Source organism: Spea bombifrons, chromosome 13 (genome assembly GCF_027358695.1).
Source record: "Spea bombifrons isolate aSpeBom1 chromosome 13, aSpeBom1.2.pri, whole genome shotgun sequence".
Lineage (NCBI taxonomy): Eukaryota > Metazoa > Chordata > Amphibia > Anura > Pelobatidae > Spea > Spea bombifrons.
The window spans coordinates 8,110,920-8,136,685 of NC_071099.1; the positions used below are offsets into that span (position 1 = coordinate 8,110,920).

Consider the following 25,766-nt stretch of genomic DNA (forward strand, 5'->3'; position numbering starts at 1 on the left):
ATTAAAACATATTTTAAAACATTTTCTTTCATGCAGATGTTAATCCAAGGACGATTCATGGGAATACAATTGCTTACCAAGATTAAATCTAGTAGATATGTGGAACTTCAAACCCTTTATAGTCCAGTGACAGATAATGAGGTAAGTACTTGCTGTGCTAGTTAAGTACAGTGCTTTGTGCATCTCATATTTCTAGATGCAGCTGGGGTAAGCCTTAAAATAACCATGACTTTAACCTTAGTATGTCACCAGAGTCAGGAATCTGCACACACACCCCACAGGAACTCAGGTGCTTAGCTGTGCCAGGAAGGGCCAGCTCCCCAGTAAATCAAAATAGAAAAAGGCTCCAGGCACTCAAGGGTTCCATCAGGCAGATTTATTGAAGGAGAAGGACAACAACGTTTCGACCTCACGAAATGTTGTTGTCCTTCTCCTTCAATAAATCTGCCTGATGGAACCCTTGAGTGCCTGGAGCCTTTTTCTATTTTAACCTTAGTATGTCCAAGACATCTGCTAATTTAGCAAAATATTGTGTACATTTTTACAGTGCTTAATTCTGTCATGAGCATAAACCTAGGCTTGGGGTTCGCTCGTTATGCTCTTGCAAACTACAAGAGTGACCAAAAATGGAATGATGCTGATGGGAGCAAAAATTAAGGCAAACAAAACATGTTCAGGAGGGTCCACAAGTTCCTGAAACAAAAGCGTGCAATTTACAAAATAAGTCCTATGTCCTTTCATAATGTATTCATGTGCAATCTCATTTGGAAAAGTGTAGTTAAAGGCATCAGCAAGGTCTTCCAAGCAAAAACGTAAAAAGCTGTAAGGCCTGTGTAAAAAACAAAAAAAGGAAACGTATAAATTGGATAAATTATAATCTTGATCAGATGCAACACTAGTATCCAAAAGTAAAGATGAACTTTTTGAAATGTAGTACACTTCTAATATAACTTATTACTTAACTGTGGGACTGTTCAAAGTGTGGATTTTTACTCTGTGTGTGTGTATGTATTGCTATATGTGTATATATATATATAGATATATATATATATATATATATATATATATATACACACCGTATTGGCCCGATTATAGGCCGCACTCCCCCCCACACTTTAAGTCCTATAATCGGGGTTTAGCAAAGGGATGCGCAATTCGTATCGCCTGGGGCAGGTGTTTTTTTTCCCTTTTCTTTATCATTTAGGTTTAGGATACAGATTCCCCGCAGCGCTGAAGATGAGCTTGATCCTCCTCTCTGGCAGCCGGTGGGCGTCTGCGCGATTCAGACAACCCTCGCTGCTGCCGGCACTTCCACCGGGCTTCTATGACGGAGCACCAGCGTGACATGACCTTCCGGTGCTCCGTCAAAGGAGCACCGGTGGAACTAGTGGCCAGCAGCTGTGAAGGCTGTCTGAGCGCATCGAGAAGATGTTCACCGGCTGGCACTGGCAGGGCATCAGCATAGAAGCCCGGTGGAAGTGGCAAGAAGCAGAAGAAGCAAGAAGAGGTTGTCTATGCGCACCACGCAGATGTCCACCGGCTGCCCCCGCTAGAGACAGTGGAGTCTGGGGATGCATTGGTAAGTCTGGGGGAGGGGAGCAGACCAGCATATCAGGGTGGCATAAAGCATATCAGAGGGCAGAGTGGCATATCTGGGGGCAGAGTGGCATATCAGGGGTTATAAAGCATTTCTGAGGCAGAGTGGAATATCAGGGATTATAAAGCACATTAGGGGAGAGAGTGACATATCAGGGGTTATAAAGTATATCAGAGGGCAGAGTGGCATATCTGGGGGGCAGAGTGGCATATCAGTGGTTATAAAGCATATCTGGGGGCAGAGTGGCATATCAGGGGTTATAAAGAATATCTGGGTGGCAAAGTGGTGTATCTATAAGTAAGGTGCATTATGAATTAAGGTGGGGGACCTTAAAATGCTATTGGCTTTCCAAATTTCTGTTTGTATATAACCTATCCTGACAATGCTGCATAATAGATACCAAAAATGATAAAATACATGTATTCCTGCTCATTAGATAAAATACTGCTTTACCATTCCATTCGTGTATTTTTTCTCTAAAAATATTTTTTTCTTTAAAATAGCACCAAACTTTAAGGGTGCGCCTATAATCGGGTACGGCCTATAATCGAGCCGATACGATATATATATATATATATATATATATATATGAGAACTGTGCTGTATATATTTAACTATAAATACTAAACACATGTAGATGTATTTTGCATAGTTTGTTACAAAACAAAGGTAGAGATTGGTCACATTGGTCAGACACGTGCAAAAGCTTGTTTTAATATATGTAGTAACGTTATACTCGTAAATGTGCAGGCAAATAAAGCTTTCTGAATCTAAGCCTATATGGAATATTGTAGATAATTTTGCCACCTCAATAATGTCAATGCCAAGCCATACTCAGCACACATGCTTTTTAACTGGACAGACATGAATACAAGATACACTACCTGTTAATTTTCTGCCATTCACAAAACATCTCAGGTTCAAGTTTGGACATCATTGTGGAGTAATGATCCCAACAATCTTGTGCAAAACTAGGGTACTTTATTTCTAAGAGGGAAGCAAAAATGTAAAATATTTCCTGAAAGGCAACATTTTAAAGAATAGGAACATTAAAAGCATACATATTTAGTCTTTTTACACTTGCGATATAGGCCTTCCAAGTAGTACCGTATTTGCTCGATTATAAGACAAGGTTTTTTTCAGATGCTCTGAAAAATACCCCTCGTCTTCTAATCGGGGTCGTCTTCTAATCAGACCTCAAATAGAGGTCTGATTATGAGACTAAGATCCAGATTCCCCGCACCACTGCAGGGGACCTGGATCTTCCTGTCTCCCCCCACCCCATTTAACACCCCCCCCACACACACTTACCGGTGCTTCCTGCTGTATTGCCGGGACAGCGGGTTGACATCTACGCGATCCGCGTAGACAACGTCCGCTGCAGCCGGAAGGAGGTGTGGCTAGCAGCGGGGGTTGTCTGCGTCCACCGCGCAAATCCTTCCCTGACTGTCAGAGATCAGAGTTCCCCGCACCGGTGCGGGGAACTCTGATCTCTGACAGCCGGGGAAGGTATGCGCGACGGACGCAGACAAACCCCCGCTGCCAACTCCACCTCCTTCCGGCTGCAGACGTCAACCCGCTGCCCCGGCAATACAGCAGGAAATTGGAAGCACCGGTAAGTGTGTGTGTATTACATAGGGCATTTCTGGAATGCCTTATACCCCTATATGCCACTCTGGCACTTAGGGGGTTAAAAGGCATATTATGGGGCAGAGTGGCATATAGGGAGGTATAAGGCATTTCAGGAGGCAGAGTGGCATTAAGGGGGCATTTAATAGAGCACTCTGGCTGCTGATATGCCTTTTAACTCCCTAAATGCCAGAGTGGCATATAGGGGTATAAGGCATTTCTGGAGGCAGAGTGCTCTATACAATGCCTTTTAACTCCCTTAATGCCACTCTGCCTCCTGGAATGCCTTATACCTCCCTATATGCCACTCTGCCCCATAATATGCATTTTAACCCCCTAAATGCCAGAATGGGATATAGGGGTATAAGGCATTTCTGGAGGCAGAGTGGCACATAGGGGGTCAAAAGGCATACCATGGGGCACAGTGGCATATAGAGGGTTAAAAGGCATATCATGGGCCACAGTGCCATATTGGTGTGGCAAGCCTGGGGGCAGATGTGCGTAACTGGCGGACAGGTTGGAAAATACAAGGAAATAAAAACAAAAAAAATATTTTTCTCAATCATAGCTTTTATTAAAAAAATAGTTTACATGAATTAACATTTACTGGTAAAAATGTTTTCCTTTAGGGTCGTCTTATATTCAGGCTTCTTTTTTTCCTAAGTTAATATTCAGATTTTGGGGGGTCGTCTTATAATCAAGCAAATACGGTATTTAATGTTATATTTACCTCCCCTCTTTGTGACACATATATGTACTTAAACTGCTACAGTGAACAAATGACTTTTCCTTTTTTCATCACCGATATTCTGCTGTCTAAAGTTAACATATAAGACATTATATTTAACGGGAAGTACTTTATTTCTTATTCATCCTACACCTGTAGAGACCCCATCAAACTCAGTACAGTAACTATATTTACCCTTGTTTAAAGTAGTATTGTTCTTTTGTTGATGGCACAAAAGCTCAAGAAAAAAAGCAGCTAAATAAACTTCTGCATGATGCTAATTCCATGATCTCATGACTGTAATGTCATCACTTAAACTGTCAGTCATACTTTCATTCCTTACCTGGCCACATGGGCTCCCTCATTTACATATTTTCTATTTTAGACACAGCTAAGAAGGACGCAAATGAGGCAACAAACTGCCCATCAGACTTGCAAGACCAACACAATCTTCAGCACAACCGTAACCTGTGTCACATCAAACATAAAGGGACCTATACTTAGAACAAGCAAAGTGCCGGGGAAAGCAGAAGAGCTGCAGGTTACCGAAGGTGGTTCTAAACTGATGGTCTGTGATCTCAATATGGACACTTTCAGAATGCAGATGCTGCCGTACTGTTGAACCCCCCTTCAGTCAAGGCTACACTTGCTTGCTACGAAAGCAAAAGATCCACCCCTGCAGAGACAGCAACCCACTTCCACCTTTACCCTTCTGCCTCCTCCACCCCTATACTGGTAGCCTCCTCCTCTTAAGATCCTTAAGAAAGAAATATGGCTGTGACAAGAAGGAGGAATACCATGACAAAAGCCTCTGCAAGGCTCAGATCAGGAAAGAAGGCCAACATAGCTCCTCTCCCCCATGTTCTGAAGAAATCGAAATGGAGATAAAAACATAGAAACATAGAATTTGAATGTTTGTAAGCAACACCAACTGGACAGAGTTAAACTGAGCTTGTGCCCCCTGGGGTGAATAATAAGCTTATCATAAGCAAGAACACTATGGAGCAGGTTCCACAGCACAGACTCTTTTGACAAACATGGCATCAACCAAGCTCACCAATTAACACAAAGACATGGCATGGATGGCCATTAAGTGAGGCATATCCATAAGTACTTTTAAGAATGTTATATGTATGCTATATTTATGTTAAAAATAGCTTAAAGGTTAATCAGATAAAAGGTAAAGAGGAGAGCCTCAATATGGTTTGGGTAGTGTTAGAACTGAATGTTAGCTGAAGAAATTGTTAAAAATGTCAATATGTGGTGAGGTTATAGTTATGGGGGACTTTAATCTCAAATCAAACAGCTGAGGATGCAAAACACATTATTAGAAAACATACACAAAGAATATTTACTTTAAAGACAAATCAAGGGAGTTATGTAATTTAGGATAAAGACCTAGCCAAGGTAAATGAAAAGGACCTCAGTCAGAAAGGAGAAACAACGTGACATGTAAAGCATGTGTTTTTATAATGAGGAAAAACTATGGGAACATAGCGTAATATGTATGGCTTGGGGAAAACAAAGTACCCTCTTGTAGTTTATCAAATAAATTTAACCCCTTCACAACAAAGCCCAGACATGTACGTGCTCACGATGCAATGCATGTACGATAGGCGGCTTTGTAGCCGGAGGCTAGCCGTGGATATTGAGAGGAAAGCCCTCCCCCCAAAAAAAATGGGGGCTGGCTAAAAACAGGGCTTGGAAAGTGATCAGCAATCCATTTCTAAGCGTAATGGGTGTTGCTGACATGCCTCAATTCAGGTATTCAGCAACACAATCCCCCTACCGCCATCGCCTTGATTGCTCCCAAGAGTGTGAGGGAAGTGTATGTGTATAATTGTGTGTTTATGGGCAGCTGTTTGTAAAGGCAGCGTTTGTGGGCAGCCGCGTGTAAGGGTAGTGTATGTGTGTTTATGGGCAGTCATCTGAAAAGGCTGTGTGTGTGTATGGACAGGTGTGTGTAAGGAATGTGTATGTGTGTAAAGGCAGTGTATGTGTGTTTATGGGCAGGTATGTGTAACGGCAGCGTGTGTGGGCAGTCGCAGTAAAAAAAAATTGCTGAGGGGGCACAATATTCCAGCCTGTCGCTCTCTCTCTGCACTCATTTGTAAACTATAAAGAAAAGCTTTTGAGAGTTTTCCCCTCTTTCTCATGTCTGAATCAATACCTGAGGAAGAGAGGAAGACTTTTGAAAGCTTGTCTTTAAAGTATTATGTTAGTCCAATTAAAAAAAAAGGTATCATTGCATACTGCAATACTCTGGTATTTTGACATCTTATTTATATATACCGTATTTGCTCGATTATAAGACGAGGTTTTTTCCAGAGCAAATGCTCTGAAAAATACCCCTCGTCTTATAATCGAGGTTGTCTTCTAATCAGACCTCATTCTGCTGGGGCCGTGCTGCTTACTGTGCTTTGGTCGCGAGCAGCGTCTCTGCCACTAGCAGCAGGAGAACAGGAAGCTAGCAAAGTCCTCACATAACTCTACCTCCCCCCTCCTTCCTCTGGGGGCGGGGCCAGAGAAGTTGCTTGCACAGCCGGGCCCCTGCAGAAGTCTGCGAGTGGGAGATCTGCAGTTCAGGTAAGGGGGTGGGGAAGGTTTTTGTGATTAATGTGTGAAGTATGTGTGATTAATGGAATTAATGAGTATGTAAATGTTGGCTCTTCAGAATAAATGAAGTGAGAACGTTAAAACCACAACTTTCATGCAAATTATCCCACTAATGCTTTCTTTTATGCTTATCCCACTAATGCTTTCTTTTAAGAATAAACCTCTTTGTAGGTATATCTTAGACAAGGCCATTTTGGCATAAAAGTAGCTTCTTTGCCTTGCTTTGTGCAATTGTGACCCATCATAAGCATATAGAACAGTTGTTAATGAACACATTGTAGCAGACAGTAATTGCTTTACTCACTTAAATTTGCTGGATAGTCATAGAATTCGTTAAGTGGAGAAATAGTGATGTTCTGCGCTGTCACTGAGCAGGAAGCTGTGGAAACAGATCATAATTAGCACACATTTTTATGTTTGCTTAATAATCCCAGCAATATAACTGGATTTTCTACATAAGGCTACATTGTTGTAATGCTAAAATAATCTAAATTTTGTAAACTGCCTCCAAAGTTAATAAATCGAAACAGATAATGTACGCAGAATAAAGTGTTAAGGGACAGAAGGAAAAAAATCCGATCCAGACCTCCACTCCTATTGTTAATAGTTCATTAAGGGTGCATATAAATTAACTGCAGTTTATAATATACCAGTAATTGTTTCATTGTCTTGCCTGATTAATTCTTTTTTATAAAAAATAATAAAATATCAGTTAATAACATACACACTATAATAACTGATTATAGGTTCTCCTGACTCATAAAACAAACTATATTCATGAATGCTTCGGTATTTTTCTTGGCTTCTTCTTAACCCTTATAATACAGGCACAACCTAAAACAGATTATTCAAAATCTGCAGGTAAGATAAACAAGGAGTAGTTGTTGTAGTTTTGCCGTTACTGAAAGGAGGGGTTTTGGTTTGCTGTAAGTTTAAAACTACTGCTCTTGATGTTTTTTAGCAAAAACTGTACACCATCCTGATGCCGTTGATATTGAAATGGCTCTAATACTGTCTACATGAAAACCTTGACTTGTCATTGTTTGTCATTATTTAAAGATACTTACTTGAGTCGCCTATATTCAAGCAGGGATATCAACCATAACGTAGTGGGGGCAAAAGCACTAATCGGGAGTCTTACATATGATCATAGCAGCGTAGAATAGGAAAAAGTATATATTGGATAGTGTGACATCTGAGTATCTGCCCCTTACCCTGAGATAGGGACAAAAACTCTGAGACTCAGGGTAAACCCCTGAGAGTTCCCAAGTATGATTGTGACAGAAAGTCTGGTATTGTGGTGGAGAGGAGGTATATACGCGGCCAGGGCTGGCTTTAGGTGTTCAGGCGCCCTTTGCGGACTTCTCCTCTGCCCCCACTACCCCCCCACACAAAAAAGAAAGGAAAAAAATCTTGTAAAAAAGAAACTAGTTTAAATTAGAGATTATTTATGTGCAAGTGCAATAATATATAACTGGAAACACTGGTAACAATAATGTACATTAAATACATTAAGTATAGGGGCAAAAACTTCTAATCTTTGTAACAAAAACCTTTTTTTAAAATATTGAAAAAAATTGGACCCGAGGCAAGCATTTCTTTGGGCCGCGCTCCACGCTCCCCAGCAAGCAATCACTCCCTCCAAAAAAAACTATTTGCAGTCTTCCCTCTTTCTGACCCTACCGTGACTTTGAGAGGTCCTCTCCCCCCGTAACCATCCCCAGAGTCCCTTTGTCCCCTCATTCACTAAGCCACACCTCTCTTTTACTTACTCCATGTGAACTATAGATCAAATAGTCCACCTCAGCACGGCCCTGGCTGGTTCTAAAATTAGTGCATGGAAAGTGTTAAAATATTACCATTTGAAATACCCCAAGGTGTCTAATTTTCAAAAATATATGGTTTGTTTTAAATTAGCCGATTTCAAAGATGTTCCAAATAGTACATGGGATAACCAGATGAAAAGGCTGACCAGACGTCACAATTCCAAATTATAAAATGTGCACCTCCCAAATGTGGCTTTTTAGCCCCCAAAACACCCATCAAACCAATTCATTAGTGTCATCACTGTACTCAGCAGATATTGCAGAACACATATTGGGATGTTGTTTCTTGGTAACTCCCTAAATTATTGGTAAATGTATTCCTAAATTGCAATGTCTGGGGAAAAAATCTTTGGCAACTTTTGGATGTTAAAAAGTTTTAAAATAACTCAAGATGAATACTCTGGGTAGTCTACAGGTACTTGTGGGGGTGATTCGGGGATTATGGCAGATATCAGGGTTACAATGTCACTATTGCTAATTTTGAAAAATGTGAAAAATGAAAAATAACAATATACTCAGTAGCGTACCTAGCGGGGGCGGTCCGCACCGGGTGCCGCTCATCAGGGGGGTGCCAACTTGCCGGCACCCGGCACCCCTCCAGAGACGGACAGTAATATCCGCCGCTGGAGGAGCAGGCTCGCAAGGGAGCAGTATCGGAGGTCTTTAACAGACCACCGGCTCCCTTGAGTGATTTTAAGCCGGTTCAAGGATCTCCCTGTGTGTGTGTGGATTGGTATGTGTGAATTGGTATGTGTGTGGATTAGTATATGTGTGTGGATTGGCATGTGTGTGGATTAGTATATGTGTGGATTGGTATGTGTGTGGATTGGTATGTGTGTGTGGATTAGTATGCGTGTGGATTGGTATGTGTGGATTGGTAAATGCTGATTGGTAAGTGTGTGAGAGTGATGGGTGTTATGCTGTACCATTTCCAATGTATTTTTCATTATATAATTATGCTCTAAAGTACATCATAACTCCCATCACTCTATACTGTTCCATACAGTGGCAGAGCTGGGAGACAGAGGCCTTGCACCCCCACTGCAGGACTCCTGAAAGGTAAGTGAACTTCAAAGAGGGAAAGGGTAGATAGTTAGGAGGGGTAGATAGGGAGACGGGAGTGAGAAGGGGTAGATTTGGTGCAGAAGGGAGCGAGAAGGGGTAGATAGGGCAATCATACTCCTATCATGCCAAGTCTGCGAGTGCCTCCTGGAATCTGGGTATGCCTGGGCATGATAGGAATGTGATTGCTGTTAACAATTATATATATATATATATATATATTGTTATTTAATTGTTTTGTCCTATTTTGGTGTGTTACTTACTTTAAATAAAAGTGTTAGATTTTTTTATGGTGTGTGTGGGGGGGGGTCATATTCAGTTTCGGCCAGGTAGTTTTAAAGTGTGTGTGTGTGGGGGGGGTGCCACATACAGGATCCGCCCCGGGTGCCAAATACTCTAGGTACGCCCCTGAATATACTACTTGTACTTTTTGCCCTATAACTTGCAAAAATACTTTTGAAGCATTGAATGTTCCTAAACTCAGGACAATATTAGAATTGTATGCTTTTTAGGTTGTGCACTCTCCTAATTTGTATATAGAAACATAGAAAGTGATGGCAGATAAGAACCATTAGGCCCATCCAGTCTGCCCAACCTTTGAGTACTTTCCTTAGTGCCTGCCATTATCCTATATATAGCTTGGCCATATGCCTATCCCATGCATTCTTAAATGTCTTTACTGTATTAACATCTACCACTTCTGCTGGAAGGCTATTCCATGCGTCCACTACCCTTTCCGTAAAGTAATATTTCCTGATGTTACCATTAAACCTTTGCCCCTCTAGCTTATGACTATGTCCTCTTGTTGTGGTAGTATTTCTCTTTTTAAATAAACTCTCTTCCTTTATCTTGTTGATCCCCTTTAAGTATTTAAATGTTTCTATCATATCCCCCTGTCACGTCTTTCTTCCAGGCTATATAGGTTAAGTTCCTTTAACCTGTCCTGGTAAGGTATTTTTGTGCTGCTCATATTTGCAGGTTCTAACCAAACCTTAGGGTTGAGCAGACCCTCTTGCCACACAGGTGCCTCATTAATGGTGCCCAGAGAAGGCTTAAAATTGCGTGAGAGTTTAGTTTGGGTTAAAATGCAGTCCCATTGATTAAGATCCTTAGAAAGCAATATAGCCATGAAGAGCCAAAAATTAATGGAATTGTACGGCGGCTAGGAACCGCAGCGATGCCCTCCAACAATTGGAACTGCGTCGGTACGGACATCCTTTGTACCACCACGTCACTCTTTTGAGGTTACATTCAGCTTGTGGTGTGCAACACTCGGTGGTGGTTACAGAGAGGGAGCTCGTTTGGGAACCCTGGTTTTATTACCAATCTTCGGGACCAAGGTTTACCCAGCTGCAGCTATGGAACTCTGGCCTGGCTACCACGCAGATTATTCCCAGGAAGTTTCCAACACTGCCACTCAGGGTCCTGAGGTCGGATCACGCTGCTTTTTGGACCAGAACATCTTCGGACCCTGAACTCTCCTTTGGTAACCCCGGATTGACAGCGTTCCCTCGGGATCACCTCAAAACAATGGCTCTCTGTCGTGTGGGCATTGCTGGCCATTGTCAGGTACCGTGAGGTACCTGGGGTGCAAGTGAGGGAGGAGTCCAATATGCAGGGGCGTCTAGAGAGAGAGTCCCAAGTAACAGAGTGAACTGAGAGGAAGTCAGTAGGCAAACCAAGGTCTATGCAGGCAGCAATCCAAAGCAAGGTCAGAGAACAATCCGTGGTCAGGTCCAGGCAGCAATTAATAGGCAGGGTCAAAGAACAATCCGTGTTCAGGTCCAGGCAGCAATCAATAGGCAGGGTCAAAGAACAATCCGTAGTCAGGTCCAGGCAGCGATCAATAGGCAGGGTCAGGGAACAATCCATGGTCAGGTTACAGGTAGCAAGCAATATCCAAAAGGGTCACAGTAGGGATAGGAGCACAGAACTAGGGACACACTGGACCAGATAGAACGTCTCAAAATATCAGCACTGCCATAAGGGTGCTCGGAGGTTTTATAGGCACCTGGGAAGTGACATGTGAAGTCACGCCTGAAGATCCTCCTCCCGTGTCTTCCTTACAAATCCCTGTTGAAGGAGACGGCACTGTAAGTGCCCCGTCACTCATCCATGCCGCCCCCCCTGCGGAGGACAACAGCCATAGAACTATATGGAGGCACTGGGGTGTCTGGTAGTTGGTAGATGGGATTATACCCTTAATGCTGTCATGTATTGTGTATAAATATCTGCTGTCTCGGCTAGGGTTTGGGGGAATATGAAGGGTTAATCCCTTGAGCAATTGAGCTTTCAGTGGTAAGGAAGATCTCTATGGCAAAACTACTCAGTCCGAGGACGGGTCTCCATCACAGCCCAACAGCAATGCACATCTTTCCTACTTAACCTTTTTACTAACAAAATAAATAAAAATCCCAGCATTTGAAGGTATTTGTTTACAAAATCAGGAGCAATACCTAAAGATTTTTTGTCTCTTTTTTCTCATTTGCATTGGTCATATGTTGTTTTTATAGGTGAGACCAAGAAAAACAGATAAATAATTTTGTTGGACTTTTTAATTATTATTTCACAAGAATAGCTCTGATCCTTAAGGGGTTAAAACACAATGATTGACCATCACTGGAGCCCAAACACTCACCTACAGTACCATTCAAAATCAAGCTTCCAGTTGTAAATATTAAATAAAGGGGAGAGGTGAACTTCAAAAGGTTAACTTGAGTGATCTTTTTACATATAAAAGCCTTACCGCCAAGCTGTGCTCTCCACACTCTCAAAAACCCAAAGTGATCCTTTGTCAACATTTCTAATATTGTCAACATTTCAAAGGTATCTAAAAAAGGTAATATTAAGACATTGTTTTAAGTTGCTTCTTTGAAGTTGTTTCTTTTGTTCTGAGACCGTATAATTGAATACCTAGAGATTTCCCACAAATAGTAATTATTTGCACAACACATCAATTCAAAACAATGTTTTATCCTTTCTCAAAATGTGACCCCTGGTATACCAATCCTAAGTAGGCTAAAGCCTTCTTTCTTGAAGCCAGAATTACTACAATTACAAGCTGCATGCATATTCTCACTCTAGTAATGCTAAAATCTTGTCCATCCCGCCTACCAAAGTAAGGCGCGATTTTAGTTACTACCAAGGACTTATGGAGGGGTTGTGTGCTGGTAACAAAGGCAATGATTACTTGTAAAGTTATCCTATGGTGAAGCACAGAATAAAGCCATTACAAGTGCAGCCACAACTGCCACTGGTGCCACTACTACTATAAACAGTCTCAGTACTCCCCAGAACAAAAATGTGCAGACAGCAGAAGATTGCTTTTTGGTCCAGGAGTGAGGAAGAAGAGGGAAAGTGTACTCTTGCAGCAGGAGTAGGCCTTACTCCTCCTTGTGCGCAAGTGGAAGAGGATATGGTCATCGACAATGTTTAAGAGGAAGATAGCCTAGATTCAGATTATGAGCCAGAGTACAAGTGACACATCTTCCAGTAGTTTCTCTGTTAGATGTGTTGCTCTTTCCACTCTGAAGAAGCTGCAGTGTACCTATGACACATCTTCCAGTAGTTTCTCTGTTAGATGTGTTGCTCTTTCCACTCTGAAGAAGCTGCAGTGTACCTATGCCACTGGATTCCCTTTATTCATTGGGACCAATACCACTACCATCCCAATCATCACTAATACAGTCATGGAAAAAAACAAACACTAGTACCACTGCAATGGCATTTACTTGTAAAGTTATCCTATGGTGAAGCACAGAATAAAGCCATTACAAGTGCAGCCACAACTGCCACTGGTGCCACTACTACTATAAACAGTCTCAGTACTCCCCAGAACAAAAATGTGCAGACAGCAGAAGATTGCTTTTTGGTCCAGGAGTGAGGAAGAAGAGGGAAAGTGTACTCTTGCAGCAGGAGTAGGCCTTACTCCTCCTTGTGCGCAAGTGGAAGAGGATATGGTCATCGACAATGTTTAAGAGGAAGATAGCCTAGATTCAGATTATGAGCCAGAGTACAAGTGACACATCTTCCAGTAGTTTCTCTGTTAGATGTGTTGCTCTTTCCACTCTGAAGAAGCTGCAGTGTACCTATGCCACTGGATTCCCTTTATTCATTGGGACCAATACCACTACCATCCCAATCATCACTAATACAGTCATGGAAAAAAACAAACACTAGTACCACTGCAATGGCATCAAACAGCAGCCCTACAACCACCACCAGCAGCAGCCAGAGCAAACGGCGAGGCCTTAGCCTTACCTAAGTGAGATATATGGGACAGGGACATCCACTTCACCAGCCTACCCTAAAACCTTTTAGGGCTTTAAATTAAAAGGGCATGTCAAAGCAGCAATCAAAAATACTAATACGACTGCTTTGATGGTTCACTGTCAAAGGTGCTTCCTTCTTCATGATTGAGGGAGAGCCCTTCAGGCAGCTTCAGAGGCCCTTGCTCCCCACTTCCCCTGTTACATTATCTTTAGCAGGACCATAGTGGTCTCTCTTTATCTGTCCTGTGTGTCATTGTTAAATGACATAGAGCGCCACTAAATCACAGGTGGCTACCAAAACTTTTGAAGGACAATGCCACGGTAGCTAATGTAGCCACATGGGGTTACAATAGGGGCAAAACTGGGGTAGAAGTGTGTTAGGGTTGTAGATCCTTTCTACTCCATGCTGAAGTTTTGGATGAGCGGCAGACATTAGCTCATTTTTTGGTAGCTCTTCGGAAGATGCTTGTGCATTGGGCACAGCAGTAGAAATGAGACTGATGGTGACTAACAGGGTAGCAAACATGGTGAACGCAGTTAGCAATGGGGGATTTGTGGGTTGCAAGGTACATGTGCCACATCTGGTGGTAAAGGCAGCTATTCCAATTGATGGGGAGTGTAGACTGTCGAAACTGACTGAGAATTGCTGTAAGATTGTCAGGCACGTTCATCACAGCATGAAGGCAAGCCAGCTGCTGAGGGAGGAGCAGGAGAATACACGTCTACCCTAGCACCTTCTACGTCAGGACATAATCACCCACTGGAACTCCATCTTGGACATGATGGAGATCCTAGAGCACCAGCAGGGTGGCTGGGCAGAGGGGAATGGGCATTAATGGTGCAGGTGGTGACGGTCCTTTAGGGATGTGATCCAGAATTTAAGCCAGAGCACTGCCACTTTGAGCAAGGTCATCCACCTACTTACATCTTTCTGATCCAGAAAAATGCATGACTTCCTGGAATACAATGAGGTTTTTCTGGCTGACAGATTACACTTGGAAGTTGAAATTCTGATCACAAGGCTGATAACCAAGGGTTAATGGCAAGTTGCCATTAACCCATAATTTTAAAACTTGAAGGGAAATGCTTGTCCATAGTGTTCGTGAGATGCAGCATAAAAGGGGCCTGCTAAGCAAACAGATGCAGGCGTTGGAAAGGAAATTCCCAGCAGCAGTGGCAGTAGTGCTGCACACATGTCCTATTCTCAATCCCTTGCAGCCATGCAGAGTAGCAGCACTTGATCCACTGGAGCAGCAGCCATTTGGGCAGAGGCCTTTGAAACTTTGGTGGGTACCAACCAAGCCCCCCCAAGTCATATTAGTGTCTCTGAAATGTTACAACTTATCTTAATGAGCTGCCACTACTCCCTACTACTGACCCTCTAAATCATTGGGACCAGAAAGGTGTTATCTTTCTCCTTAGTAGCCCAGCAGCTGCTTTCAAGCCCACTCACCAGTGTTCAAAGCAAGAGGGTTTCCTCTGTGACAGGCAACATACTCAACCTCCCCACTAGACAACACAGCTCTTTCTTAAAAAAACAATCTGTCCAAATGTGGGAACCAATTAGTGAGATATACATCCCCCATACTGCTGGGCAGGCTGGGGGCATAAATACACATAGTGCTGGCTGGGGGGTATACACAAGGGGCAAAAACACAAAAGGTGGAAAAAACTTTTTTTTTATTATTGTTGTAGCTTAGCCCATCCGGATGTGGGTGTCAGTGTGGCAGAGTCTGTCCTGGTGTGTCTGTTTGAGTGTTGGTGTGGCAGAGCCTGTCCTGGTGTGTGTGTGTTTGGGTGCCAGTGTGGCAAAGCCTGTCCTGGTTGTGTGTATTTGGTCATCTGTTTCTTGGCCCTCTTGAATTCTTTTGTCACTTCAGAGGAAAAAACATTCTAGGCCCAGAAATCAGTGAGAGCAAAAGTAAAGCTTTTATGTTATTTATTCTATTTCATTCTTATTAAAAAGGATTAGTGGCACTAAATTGTGGCTTCAGACATCCCGTGTATAATGATTTTTTTTTTTGTTAGTGTACGGATGTACTCCCAATTCCATCACATAAGATTCTATCCTATATTATCTGCCGAGCACTGATGTTCTCTTTATCCAGTACGCATGGATTCAGAGGAGTTAAGATTCTGTCTATTTCCATAAAAAGGCCAAAAATCCTCAGCACCAGACCAGCCCTGGCCAAAAAATTAGTATTTTTTTTTTATTTATCTCATGGCCAAAATGTGAGAAATAACATATATATTATACAATCACTTCATAACCACATACCAAATACACTGCATATACAGTTTGAAGAAAATATGCTTATAAAATGGTTTTTTACCATTTGCCAATTTTAAAAAAAAAATCTGGTAACCTTAGTTCAGCAACATCTCCTGAGTACAGTGACACTCCCTAAGCATGGGTTTGTTGGAGTGTTAAGGCCACATTTGGGAGGTATGCACTTTTCAAATAGGTCATCCTACCCCATGTGTTATTTGAGACATCCTTTAAGCTGGCCAATTCAATTTAACCCACAAAATCATATAGCTTTGAAAACTAGACACCACTGGGTACCGTACTGACCCTATTATAGGCCGCACTTTTTAATACCACTGCGCGTGCAGTTCTGGGCGCCGGGCAGGTGTGTTTTTTTTCTTTTTCATTTGCAGCAGGGTTAGGATCCAGTTCCCCCGCAGCGCTCCAGGGGACCTGGATCCTCCTCTCTGGCAGCCGGTGGACGTCTGCACGATGCAGACAACCCCCACTGCTGCCGGCACTGTCAGCGATGCTTTAATGAAGGAGCGCCGGCATTACATGACATTCCGGTGCTCCACCATAGAATCTCTCTTTTGGACTTAGGAGGGTTTAGCCTACACTGTGCTGTTCAGTGTACGCTGTTCCTGCAAACATCTTATACCCCCCCACACTATGTGTTGGACTGTCTCAGAAGCCTTTCTACATAGCTTGCACCTTGGGTCCTGCCTGGTGCAGTAGATGCCTGCCTCTATGGATCTGGTGCTTATTGCCTGCTCTTGTGCTGCCATTATGCCATTGTCTTTGAGTACATCCCACTTGATCTTCCTTGCATGCCTGTTGCTGGTTCAGGCATTCTCTCAGCAGCTCATATTTGGGTGTCACCTTACTGATGTACTCCCAGATGATCTTGGTTTCATCCAGGACAGCGGCCGGCTGGTGTGCAGTCTGAGAATGTTGGACTAGGTGGAAACCTTTGTACATTGCGTACAGTGAGTAGCTTCCATGTCTTCACGTTGGCCGACTCTGTGTCCTCCATTGGCAAGCTCACTATGCCGGCAGGGTATCTGATGATGGGTAGGGCATATGTGTTGATGGCATGGATCTTGTTCTTCCCATTGAACTGGCTCTTCAGACTCTGCCTTGTCCTTTGATGGTACTTGGATGTTGCTGCCTTTCTTGCCTCCTCATTGTGGTTCCCATGTGACTGTTCGACAACAAGGTACTTGTAGCTGTTCTGTATGTTTGCTTGGTGGCCTGCTGGCACTTTCACCCCATCGGTTTTAAGTACCTTCCTTCCCTTTATTACAATTCGACTGCATAGTCCGAATGACATCCCAACGTCTTCACTATAAATCTGTATCAGGTGGATCAGTGAGCCGATGTCTTGTTCGCTCTTGGCATACAGCTAGTGTCATCCATGTAGAGGAGGTGGCTGATGATAGTTCTACTCTTCAACTTATACCCCTATCCAGTCCTTATGATTATCTGACTGAGGGGGTTCAAGCTGTTATAGGGACCAACTACATATTAATGTCTATGTATTTAGAATGAAATGTCATAAAAAGCCCCTGTTAGTGTAATGGTAAGGTGTCCCAATACTTTTGTCTATATAGTGTATTTTGGAGTTAGAGCATACAGAAGGAAACTATTTAAGGTTTTCTGCAGGCCTTTTAGTCCATCCTCATATGATTGCCTCTGTAACAGAACAAAGGAAGGTCTGTCCCACAAGGGGATAACAAACTCAAAATATGGATTGCAGAAACCTCTGAAGATCACATATGAAAAGAATTAGTTCTTGTACAAACATCCCTACCTATACACAGAGGCATGTAACATTCTGCAAATTATCAAGGTGTTTCGTATTATCCCCCTTTGCCCTGTGTGATATATAAAATAAATTTAAGGAAAAAAACAGAAACAGCAATGAATCCATGAGTATATTAAAAACGTTTTATTGTTGGATATCTGCTTCCTTGAGAAATTCATACATTGTCTGATACTGTTTAAAGATTAACCCTACAATTGTCCATCATATGCATTACATTGTAGCAAGACACTAAGAGTGGTACCCAAATGGTTCTAATAATAAATATATTCTGAAACAAGCAACCTATAATTAAGCAAGAATTCACACATAGATATACCAGTAAGAAAAGCACTACTTGGAATACTAAGATTTTACTTTTTAAAAATATGATCATCACCACAATGTGTGACCCTGAGATTCTTGCAAAAATTAAAGTGTTGGTTGTCAAACTTGCATGAGTTTCACTTCACTTACAAACCAACTTACTAAACCAACTCACACTAGCAAAAAAAAAAACACACCTGCATGCAGGAGATATGAGTGCATGCAAGTTCAGAAAATTCAGCAATCTGCAAGTTGGCTGCAACTTTAAACGCATTTTAGACTTTTTGTTCAAACACGCAAACTTCACCTCCCAACCCCGGAGGATTGCAAGATGACTTGCGAGTGCTTTTTTCCCATTACATTCAAGTAAATAAAAAAAAACTATTTAAAAAAATAAATGGAAAAATCCAGAGGGGGAAATTGCCCCCTCTTCCCCCACCTTACGCATGGTGGCATTGGGGGTTAATTAAAGGACCTGGTGTATATGGCCCTTTACATCCACCTATACTCTATTCCCCGCTAAAGTGTTTGTATGGCCCCTATTCAACCCTACCAGAGGATAGGGGACTTAGGAGTAGGAGGAGGGGGTAGGGGGGCACAGGATGGGGTCTATGGAGGAGGAGCCTCCTGCGTTTTTGATGGTGGGAATGAATATGATGATGCAGATGGAAGTTATGTAAAAGGTGGTTGGGGGATAATGATTGTGGAAGATGGGAATTAATTGTAATGATGGTGATATAGTGATGGTAAAGGGCAGCTCTACACTTACACATACATACATAAACATGTATGCACTTATACATACGTACGTAAACATGTATGCCTGCTGGGTCTTGTCTCTTCAAAGACATAAAAATACTGCCAATGCATTACATTGTGCACAGGCAGCATTGTGTTTAGGCAGTGTATGTCTGAGACACACACAGCCTAAACGCTGGTAAAAGAGTTCCAGACACCCTGTGACAGAAGGGAGCCTTAAATAGGTGGAGTCATGCAGTGCTACATAACACTGACTCTAGCCCCCGTCCCACTTTATGTCCCGGGACACCTAGAGCAAAAGTTGGCAACTATGTGTTCACTTGAAGATACACGGCTGGTATACATGTTAGATAAACATATTACTTTTTAAAAACAAACTGTTTTGCTGCATGTTATATCCGACTGTGAGGCTGTGGGCTACCCTGTGATATGTCTGACCATGATCCTCTACCACTCCACTACTATTGTCGGGGCTTCTATGACGGATCACCGGCATGACGTGACCTTCCAGTGCTCAGTAATAGAAGCCCTGACGGAAGTCCCTGGTAATAGCGGAGGTTGTCTACACGCATCTCGCAGACGTCTACCAGCTGCCCCCACTTGACACCAGAGAGTCTGGAGCATCAGGGACAAATCTAGGGATGCATCGGTAAGTCAGGGGGGCATATAGGGGGTATAAGGCATGTCAGGAGGGAGCAGATTGGCAAATAGGGGGGTATAAGGCATATCTAGGGGCAGAGTGGCATTTCAGGGGAGAGTGGCATATCTGGGGGCAGAGTACCAAGCCGTGGGGCAGATATGCATAACAAGGGGAGCAGGTTGGCAAATAAAAGGAAATAAAAACATAGTTTTTATTAAATATGAAAAATTAATCGGTCATCTTATAATTGAGCAAATATGGTAATTAAGTTACAGCATGGTGTTTGGGGGGGGAGTGACAGCTCTTAAGAGTATTTTGTGATTTTCTTGATTAAGGAATTGTCATGCCATTTACCGTATTGGCTCGATTATAGGCTGCACCCGATTATAGGCTGCACCCTAAAAGTTAGGTGCTTTTTTAGAGAAAAAATTATATTTTTACAAAAAATACACATTAGTGGAATAGTAAAACAGTATTCTGCCAAACATACTGTATTTTAACGTTTTTGGTATCTTTTATGCAGCCAACATATATTACATACAAACAAAAAAACAATAGCCATTTTAATGCACCTTACTTATAAATATGCCACTCTGCCCCCAGATATGCCACTCTGCTCCCTAGATATGCCACTCTGGCCCCAAGATATGCTGCCACTCTGCCCCCCAGATATGCTGCCACTCTGCCCCCCCAGATATGTTGCCACTTTGTCCCCCCAGATATGTTGCTACTCTGACTCCCCCCCAGACATGCTGCCACTCTGATTCCTCCCCCAGATATGCTGCCACTCCTCCCCAGATATGCTGCCACTCTGACTGCCGACATGGGAGGTTGTTTAATCGCCTGGGGGTTCATGCCTCCCAACGTTTATTTTATAATATAGTACAGTGTAGGGGAAGAGAGGGCAATCATTGCCCCTCCTGGTTATTAGGGAGGGACCCTTGTTTAATTTTTCTTTAATACATTTTAATGTAAGAGGGTAGTGTTGGCTTTGTGAGTTACAGGAAAGGCATACAAGTTCACATTAAATAGTAACAACATTTTTAACACCATTTTGAGATGCAGGTACTTAAAATTCGGTGAATCTGTGAGCAGTTTTGCAAGTGTTAGCATGCAAGGGGATGTGACTGGAGTTGTCTCTGCTCAGTTGAGTTTTCTTTTTTAATATACCATTCCTAGGTCTGGTACCTCTTATGTATTCGAATCCAGGAAACAATTTCCCTTTAGGATAGCTTTTTGAAGCAGCCACTTAGTGGCACTATAACACTGCCATTTAAAACAATTGAAGCACTAGGATGAATTTGGTGAGGTAGAACTTGACTGGCCCGCAAAAAGCCCTAACCTCAACCCCATTGAACACCTTTGGAATGAACTGGAACGGAGACTGCGAGCCAGGCATTCTCCCCCAACATCAGTGACTGACCTCGCAACTGCTCTCCTGGATGAATGGCCCAAAATTCCCACAGAATTCCATTTCATTCCAAAATCTCATGTAAAGCCTTCCCAGAAGAGTGGAACCTGTTATAGCTTACACTTATCTATATTGAATCTTATCTGCCACTTATTTGCCTAGCCCCCTAGTTTATCCAAATTATTCTGAAAAGAAGCTATATCCCGGTCAGACTTTATAACCTTACCTAAGTTTGTATGATCAGCAAATAGACAAGTGACTTCCAATATCTATTGCAAGATCGTTAATAAATAAGTTAAAGAGAACTAGACCCAAGACAGAACCCTGAAGCACCCCACTTGCCACAGTAGTCCAGCTTGAGAATTTACCATTGACAACAACTGTTTGCACCCTGTCACTAAGCCAATTTCTAATCCAAACACTGGCATTTTCTCTAAGACCGATTTGCCTAGCTTATACCGCTGATGTGGAATAGTGTCAAATGCTTTTACAAAATCTAAACAGACAACATCTACAGCAACAACCTGATATACACATTTACTCACAACATCATAGAACACAATTAAATTGATCTGTCCGTCACAAAACAGTGAATGATATCATTGTTCACAATATATTCCTGTATGCCATCTCTTAATAAACTCTCAAACAATTTCCCCTCCACAGATGTTAAGCTTAAAGGTCTGTAGTTCCCAGGCTCGGATTTGGATCCTTATTAAAGGATCCCTTATTAAGGGAGCCACATCTTCTTTACGCCAGTCCTTTGGTACACTTCCAGTCTGGAAAGAATCTTTGAAAATCAAAAACAGTGGTCTGGCTGTTTCTTCCCATAGTATCCTTGGGTGTATCCCATCTGGCCCTGAAACTTTGTCAACTTTAAGTTTACTTAATTGTTTAAAAACATTATCTTGAGTGAGCCATTCCCACAATTGATTTAAGGTTTTTGTAGTGCTGAATTGACAATCATCTGGTAGTGGTTCTTCTTTTTTATTTACAGAGGAAAAAAAGGCCTAACTAATTAACTTACCATCTCCAGATTTCAAAACACCTACATTGTCATTCCTAATTTTTGTGACATTAATGTACTTCAAAAAATCTTTTTGGATTTGTTTTGCTCTCCTTGGCTATCATATTTTCATTGTTAACTTTAGCCAATCTAATAACCCTTTTGCAAGCTGTGTTGGCATCTTTACACTTGACATATGATGCCACTGAGCCCTCTGACTTTTACAATTTAAATTACAATTTCTTTTTTCACATTACCTGACTAACATTTTTTTCATCCACATTTGTTTTAGTTTCTTTCTTATTGAACATGGTACACATTTAGAAATATGTTTTTGAAGTATGAGTTCAAATATACCCTTTGGACAAAGAGGGCATCCCATTTAATTATCTGCAATCATGTCCTTAAATTTGCTTTTTTTAAGTTAAGTGTCTCGGTAACAGTCACAGCGGTTTGCTTTTTACTATTAATTTCAAACTGCACCATATTATGATCACTACTTCCCATACTTGAATATTTGAAAACATTGTTAGTTAACAGAAGATCCAAATAAGCCCCCTTTATAGTAGGTGCCTCTACTAACTGAGACACGTAGGCATATCATGTATGGAGCAACTTGCCCATAGCTATTTCTGGTGGCCAAAAATAATTAAGGATATTGCAGATTATGTAACTCCCTGTGAAGGATGTGCTCAGTCTGCACATCAACAAGGTCATGTACAACCTTGGGTTTGGCCAACACAACTGTGGTATTGAATACACATAGCTTATGCAGGACTAATTCATGGGCAAATGTATTTCATTATAGTTGATGCTCATTTTAAGTGGCCAGAAGTAACACCAGTTACAATGGCATCATCAACTATTTCAACATTAAAAATATTCTTTGCTATATTCGGATATCCTCATGAAGTGCTTTGAGACAACAGCTCTCAATTTACAGAGGCACATGAGCATTAAACACAAAAGATCAGCCCCATATCAACCTGCAACTAATGGACATGCTGAACTTTTTGTTTAGGCATTCAAGAAATGTATTTATGCAAACAGAATCCATTGGATGAAATCAATTATTTCCCATTTGCTTATAGAACACCACAACATCCAACAACAGGAAAAAAACACCAGCGCCGTTGATGTTAGGTAGACAACCTTGTACACACCTAGATGCTTTAAGGCAAACTGAACTTATCCAAGACAGAGTTGTTGAAAAAACATCAAAAGTGATTAATGATAACTCAAAAAAGTGTGTATAGAGAAGGGGAAGAAGTTTGGACATGATTCTATGGTCAAAGAGATGGACACCAGCAACAGTGACAAAGGTCTTAGGACCTAAAAATGATGAAGTCAGTTTAGCTGATGGCTGCGTTACACAAAGACACACTGTACAATTATGACATGGACCAACAAAAAGAGTGCATACACGTGGCATTTCCTAACATAGTATTCCAAAAAACAAAACCGCTTTAGATAAAAAAAACTTTACTCTCCTCACCACAAAAGCAAACAACTTTTTCACACATATGCAATAATATGCTCTGAGACACTTAAATTCAGAACAAAATACATACAAAGCTTCATGTAGGTAGCCACAACATTTAAAGAATGGATGTCTAAAATTCTGTGGCTGTGGTGTGGCGAGTAGCTTAATCACACAGAGTTCATATTCTATTCATCAGTTATATTCTAACTATGCATTTTGCAAAACCAAGTTCTTATAGATTGGCTGTCACAGAGCCAGACTGGCATCAGTAAAGTTTAGTAAGTGGTGCCAGCTTGATAATAAATACTGAATACTTTAAAGTTCAGCACATCTGCAAACCTCCAGATAAAAGTTCTGTGCATGCTAGTAAAGCTTGAGTACTCTCACTGGTGATCATCATTAACAACACCATGGTCATATACTGGCGCTCAGCATGGAAGCCGAGCGCACAGAATGGGAGTGCTGAAACAGAGGTCTGAAGACCTCACGCTCCCACAACAGAAGAAGGAGGCATAGTATGCCAAGAAAATGTCCCCCACACCATTACACCACAACCACCAGCCTGAACCATTGACATAAGGCAGGATGGATCCATGCTTTCATGTTGTTTACGCCAAAGTCTGACCCTGCCATCTGAATGTCGCAGCTGGAATCGAGACTCATCAGACCAGGCCACTTTCTTCCAGTCTTCCATTGTCCAATGTTGGTGAGCCTGTGCGAATTGTAGCCTCAGTTTCTTGTTCTTAGCTGACAGGGGTGGCACCCAGTGTGGTCTTCTGCTGCTGTAGCCCATCTGCTTCAAGGTTCAACATGTTTTGCGTTCAGAGATGGTACCCTGCATACCTTGGTTGTAACGAGTGGTTATTTGCGTTACTGTTGCCTTTCTGTCATCTCGAACCAGTCTGCCCATTCTCCTCTGACCTCTGACATCAACAAGGCAATTTTGTCCACACAACTGCCGCTCATTGGATATTTTCTTTTTTTTGGACCATTCTCTGTAAACCCTAGAGATGGTTGTGCGTGAAAATCCCAGCAGATCAGCGGTTACTGAAGTACTCAGACCAGCCTGTCTGGCACCAACAAACATGCCACATTCAAAGTCACTTAAATCCCCTTTCTTTCCCATTCTGATGCTCGGTTTGAACTTCAGCAAGTTGTCTTGACCACGTCTACATGCCTAAATGCATTGAGTTGCTGCCATGTGATTAGCTGATCAGCTATTTGTGTTAACAATCAATTGAACAGGATTACCTAATAAAGTGGCCAGTGAGTGTACATAATGTGTGTGTGGGGGGGGGCTGATCAGTGTATTTGCATGTTTATGGCCAGCCAATAGAGTGCCAATAATTGGGCCACACATATATATATTTAATAATATTTTTCTGGATAAACCTGTATTGTGCAGTTATTTGATATCCATGAGAGCAGAGTATTTTTGGAGAGGCCAACCCTATACAAAGATGTTAACACACGTCTTATTCAAGTTCCAGCCTCCCTCAACCTACCCCAAACAGAACATCTCACCTAAATCTACCATGTGATCTTTGGTATTACAGGCTCTGCCACACAGACACCCGAACACACCAGGACAGGCTCTGCCACACCGACACCCAAACACACACACACACACACACCAGGACAGGCTCTGCCACACACCCGCATCAGTACGGATTAATCTACACAAAAAATGCTTTCCACACTGGTTTGTTTTTTGTGTGTTTCCCCCCTTGTGTATTGATGCCCCAGCCAGGCCCTCTTTGATTTTAATGTATCCCCCCCACCCTTGTGTCTTGCCTTTTCTGCATTTATGCCCCTTGTGTATTGATTTATGCTATGTCCCAAGCCTGCTCCCCTCCCTTTTGTACTGGTTAATGTACCCATTTGTATTGCCCCCAGCCCCCCTTTGTGTATTGATTTATGTGATGCCCCAACCCCCCTGTTGTGTACTTATACCCCCCAGCCACCCCCTTTTTGTTGTCCCAAGGCAGCCCCCCTTTTAATATGGGTCCCCTTCTACCTATCACCCCAACAATTTTTTATATTTTTTTTAATACTTTTTTTTTTTTGCTAGCTTCCTTCCCTGCAGATGGCTGTCCTCCGAGATGTTCTATCTATTGAGCCCGCCCACTTGAGCGGCACATCGTGTCTTCAAAGGGGCAGACGAGGAGCCTGACTGAGGCACTGGGCAGCATGGTGCAGACCGGAGGTCAGTCTTACGGCCACTTTAAAACTCGCAGCCGCGTCGGCTGCAATGACATCTCGGCATCCCACCGCGGGTGCTGCAGGCCTTTGCCCCACATTAAAGACGGCCCCGGCGAGGCCGAAACGGCCACTTCAGTGGCTTTAGATTATGAACTTTT

General features: G+C 42.3%; 1 protein-coding gene across 1 annotated transcript in view; it reads right to left on the minus strand.

Annotated features, from left to right (window-relative positions):
- Positions 1-214: 214 nt before the first annotated feature.
- Positions 215-25,766, minus strand: part of RAMP2 (receptor activity modifying protein 2) — a 39,123-nt gene continuing 13,571 nt past the window's right edge. The window contains exons 2-5 of the mRNA XM_053454215.1: positions 6,874-6,948; positions 2,482-2,584; positions 492-829; positions 215-236 (exon numbers count right to left, since the gene is read on the minus strand). Coding sequence (XP_053310190.1) covers positions 574-829; positions 2,482-2,584; positions 6,874-6,948 — 434 coding nt within the window. The 3' untranslated portion in view covers positions 215-236; positions 492-573. The remainder of the gene's footprint in view (positions 237-491; positions 830-2,481; positions 2,585-6,873; positions 6,949-25,766) is intronic.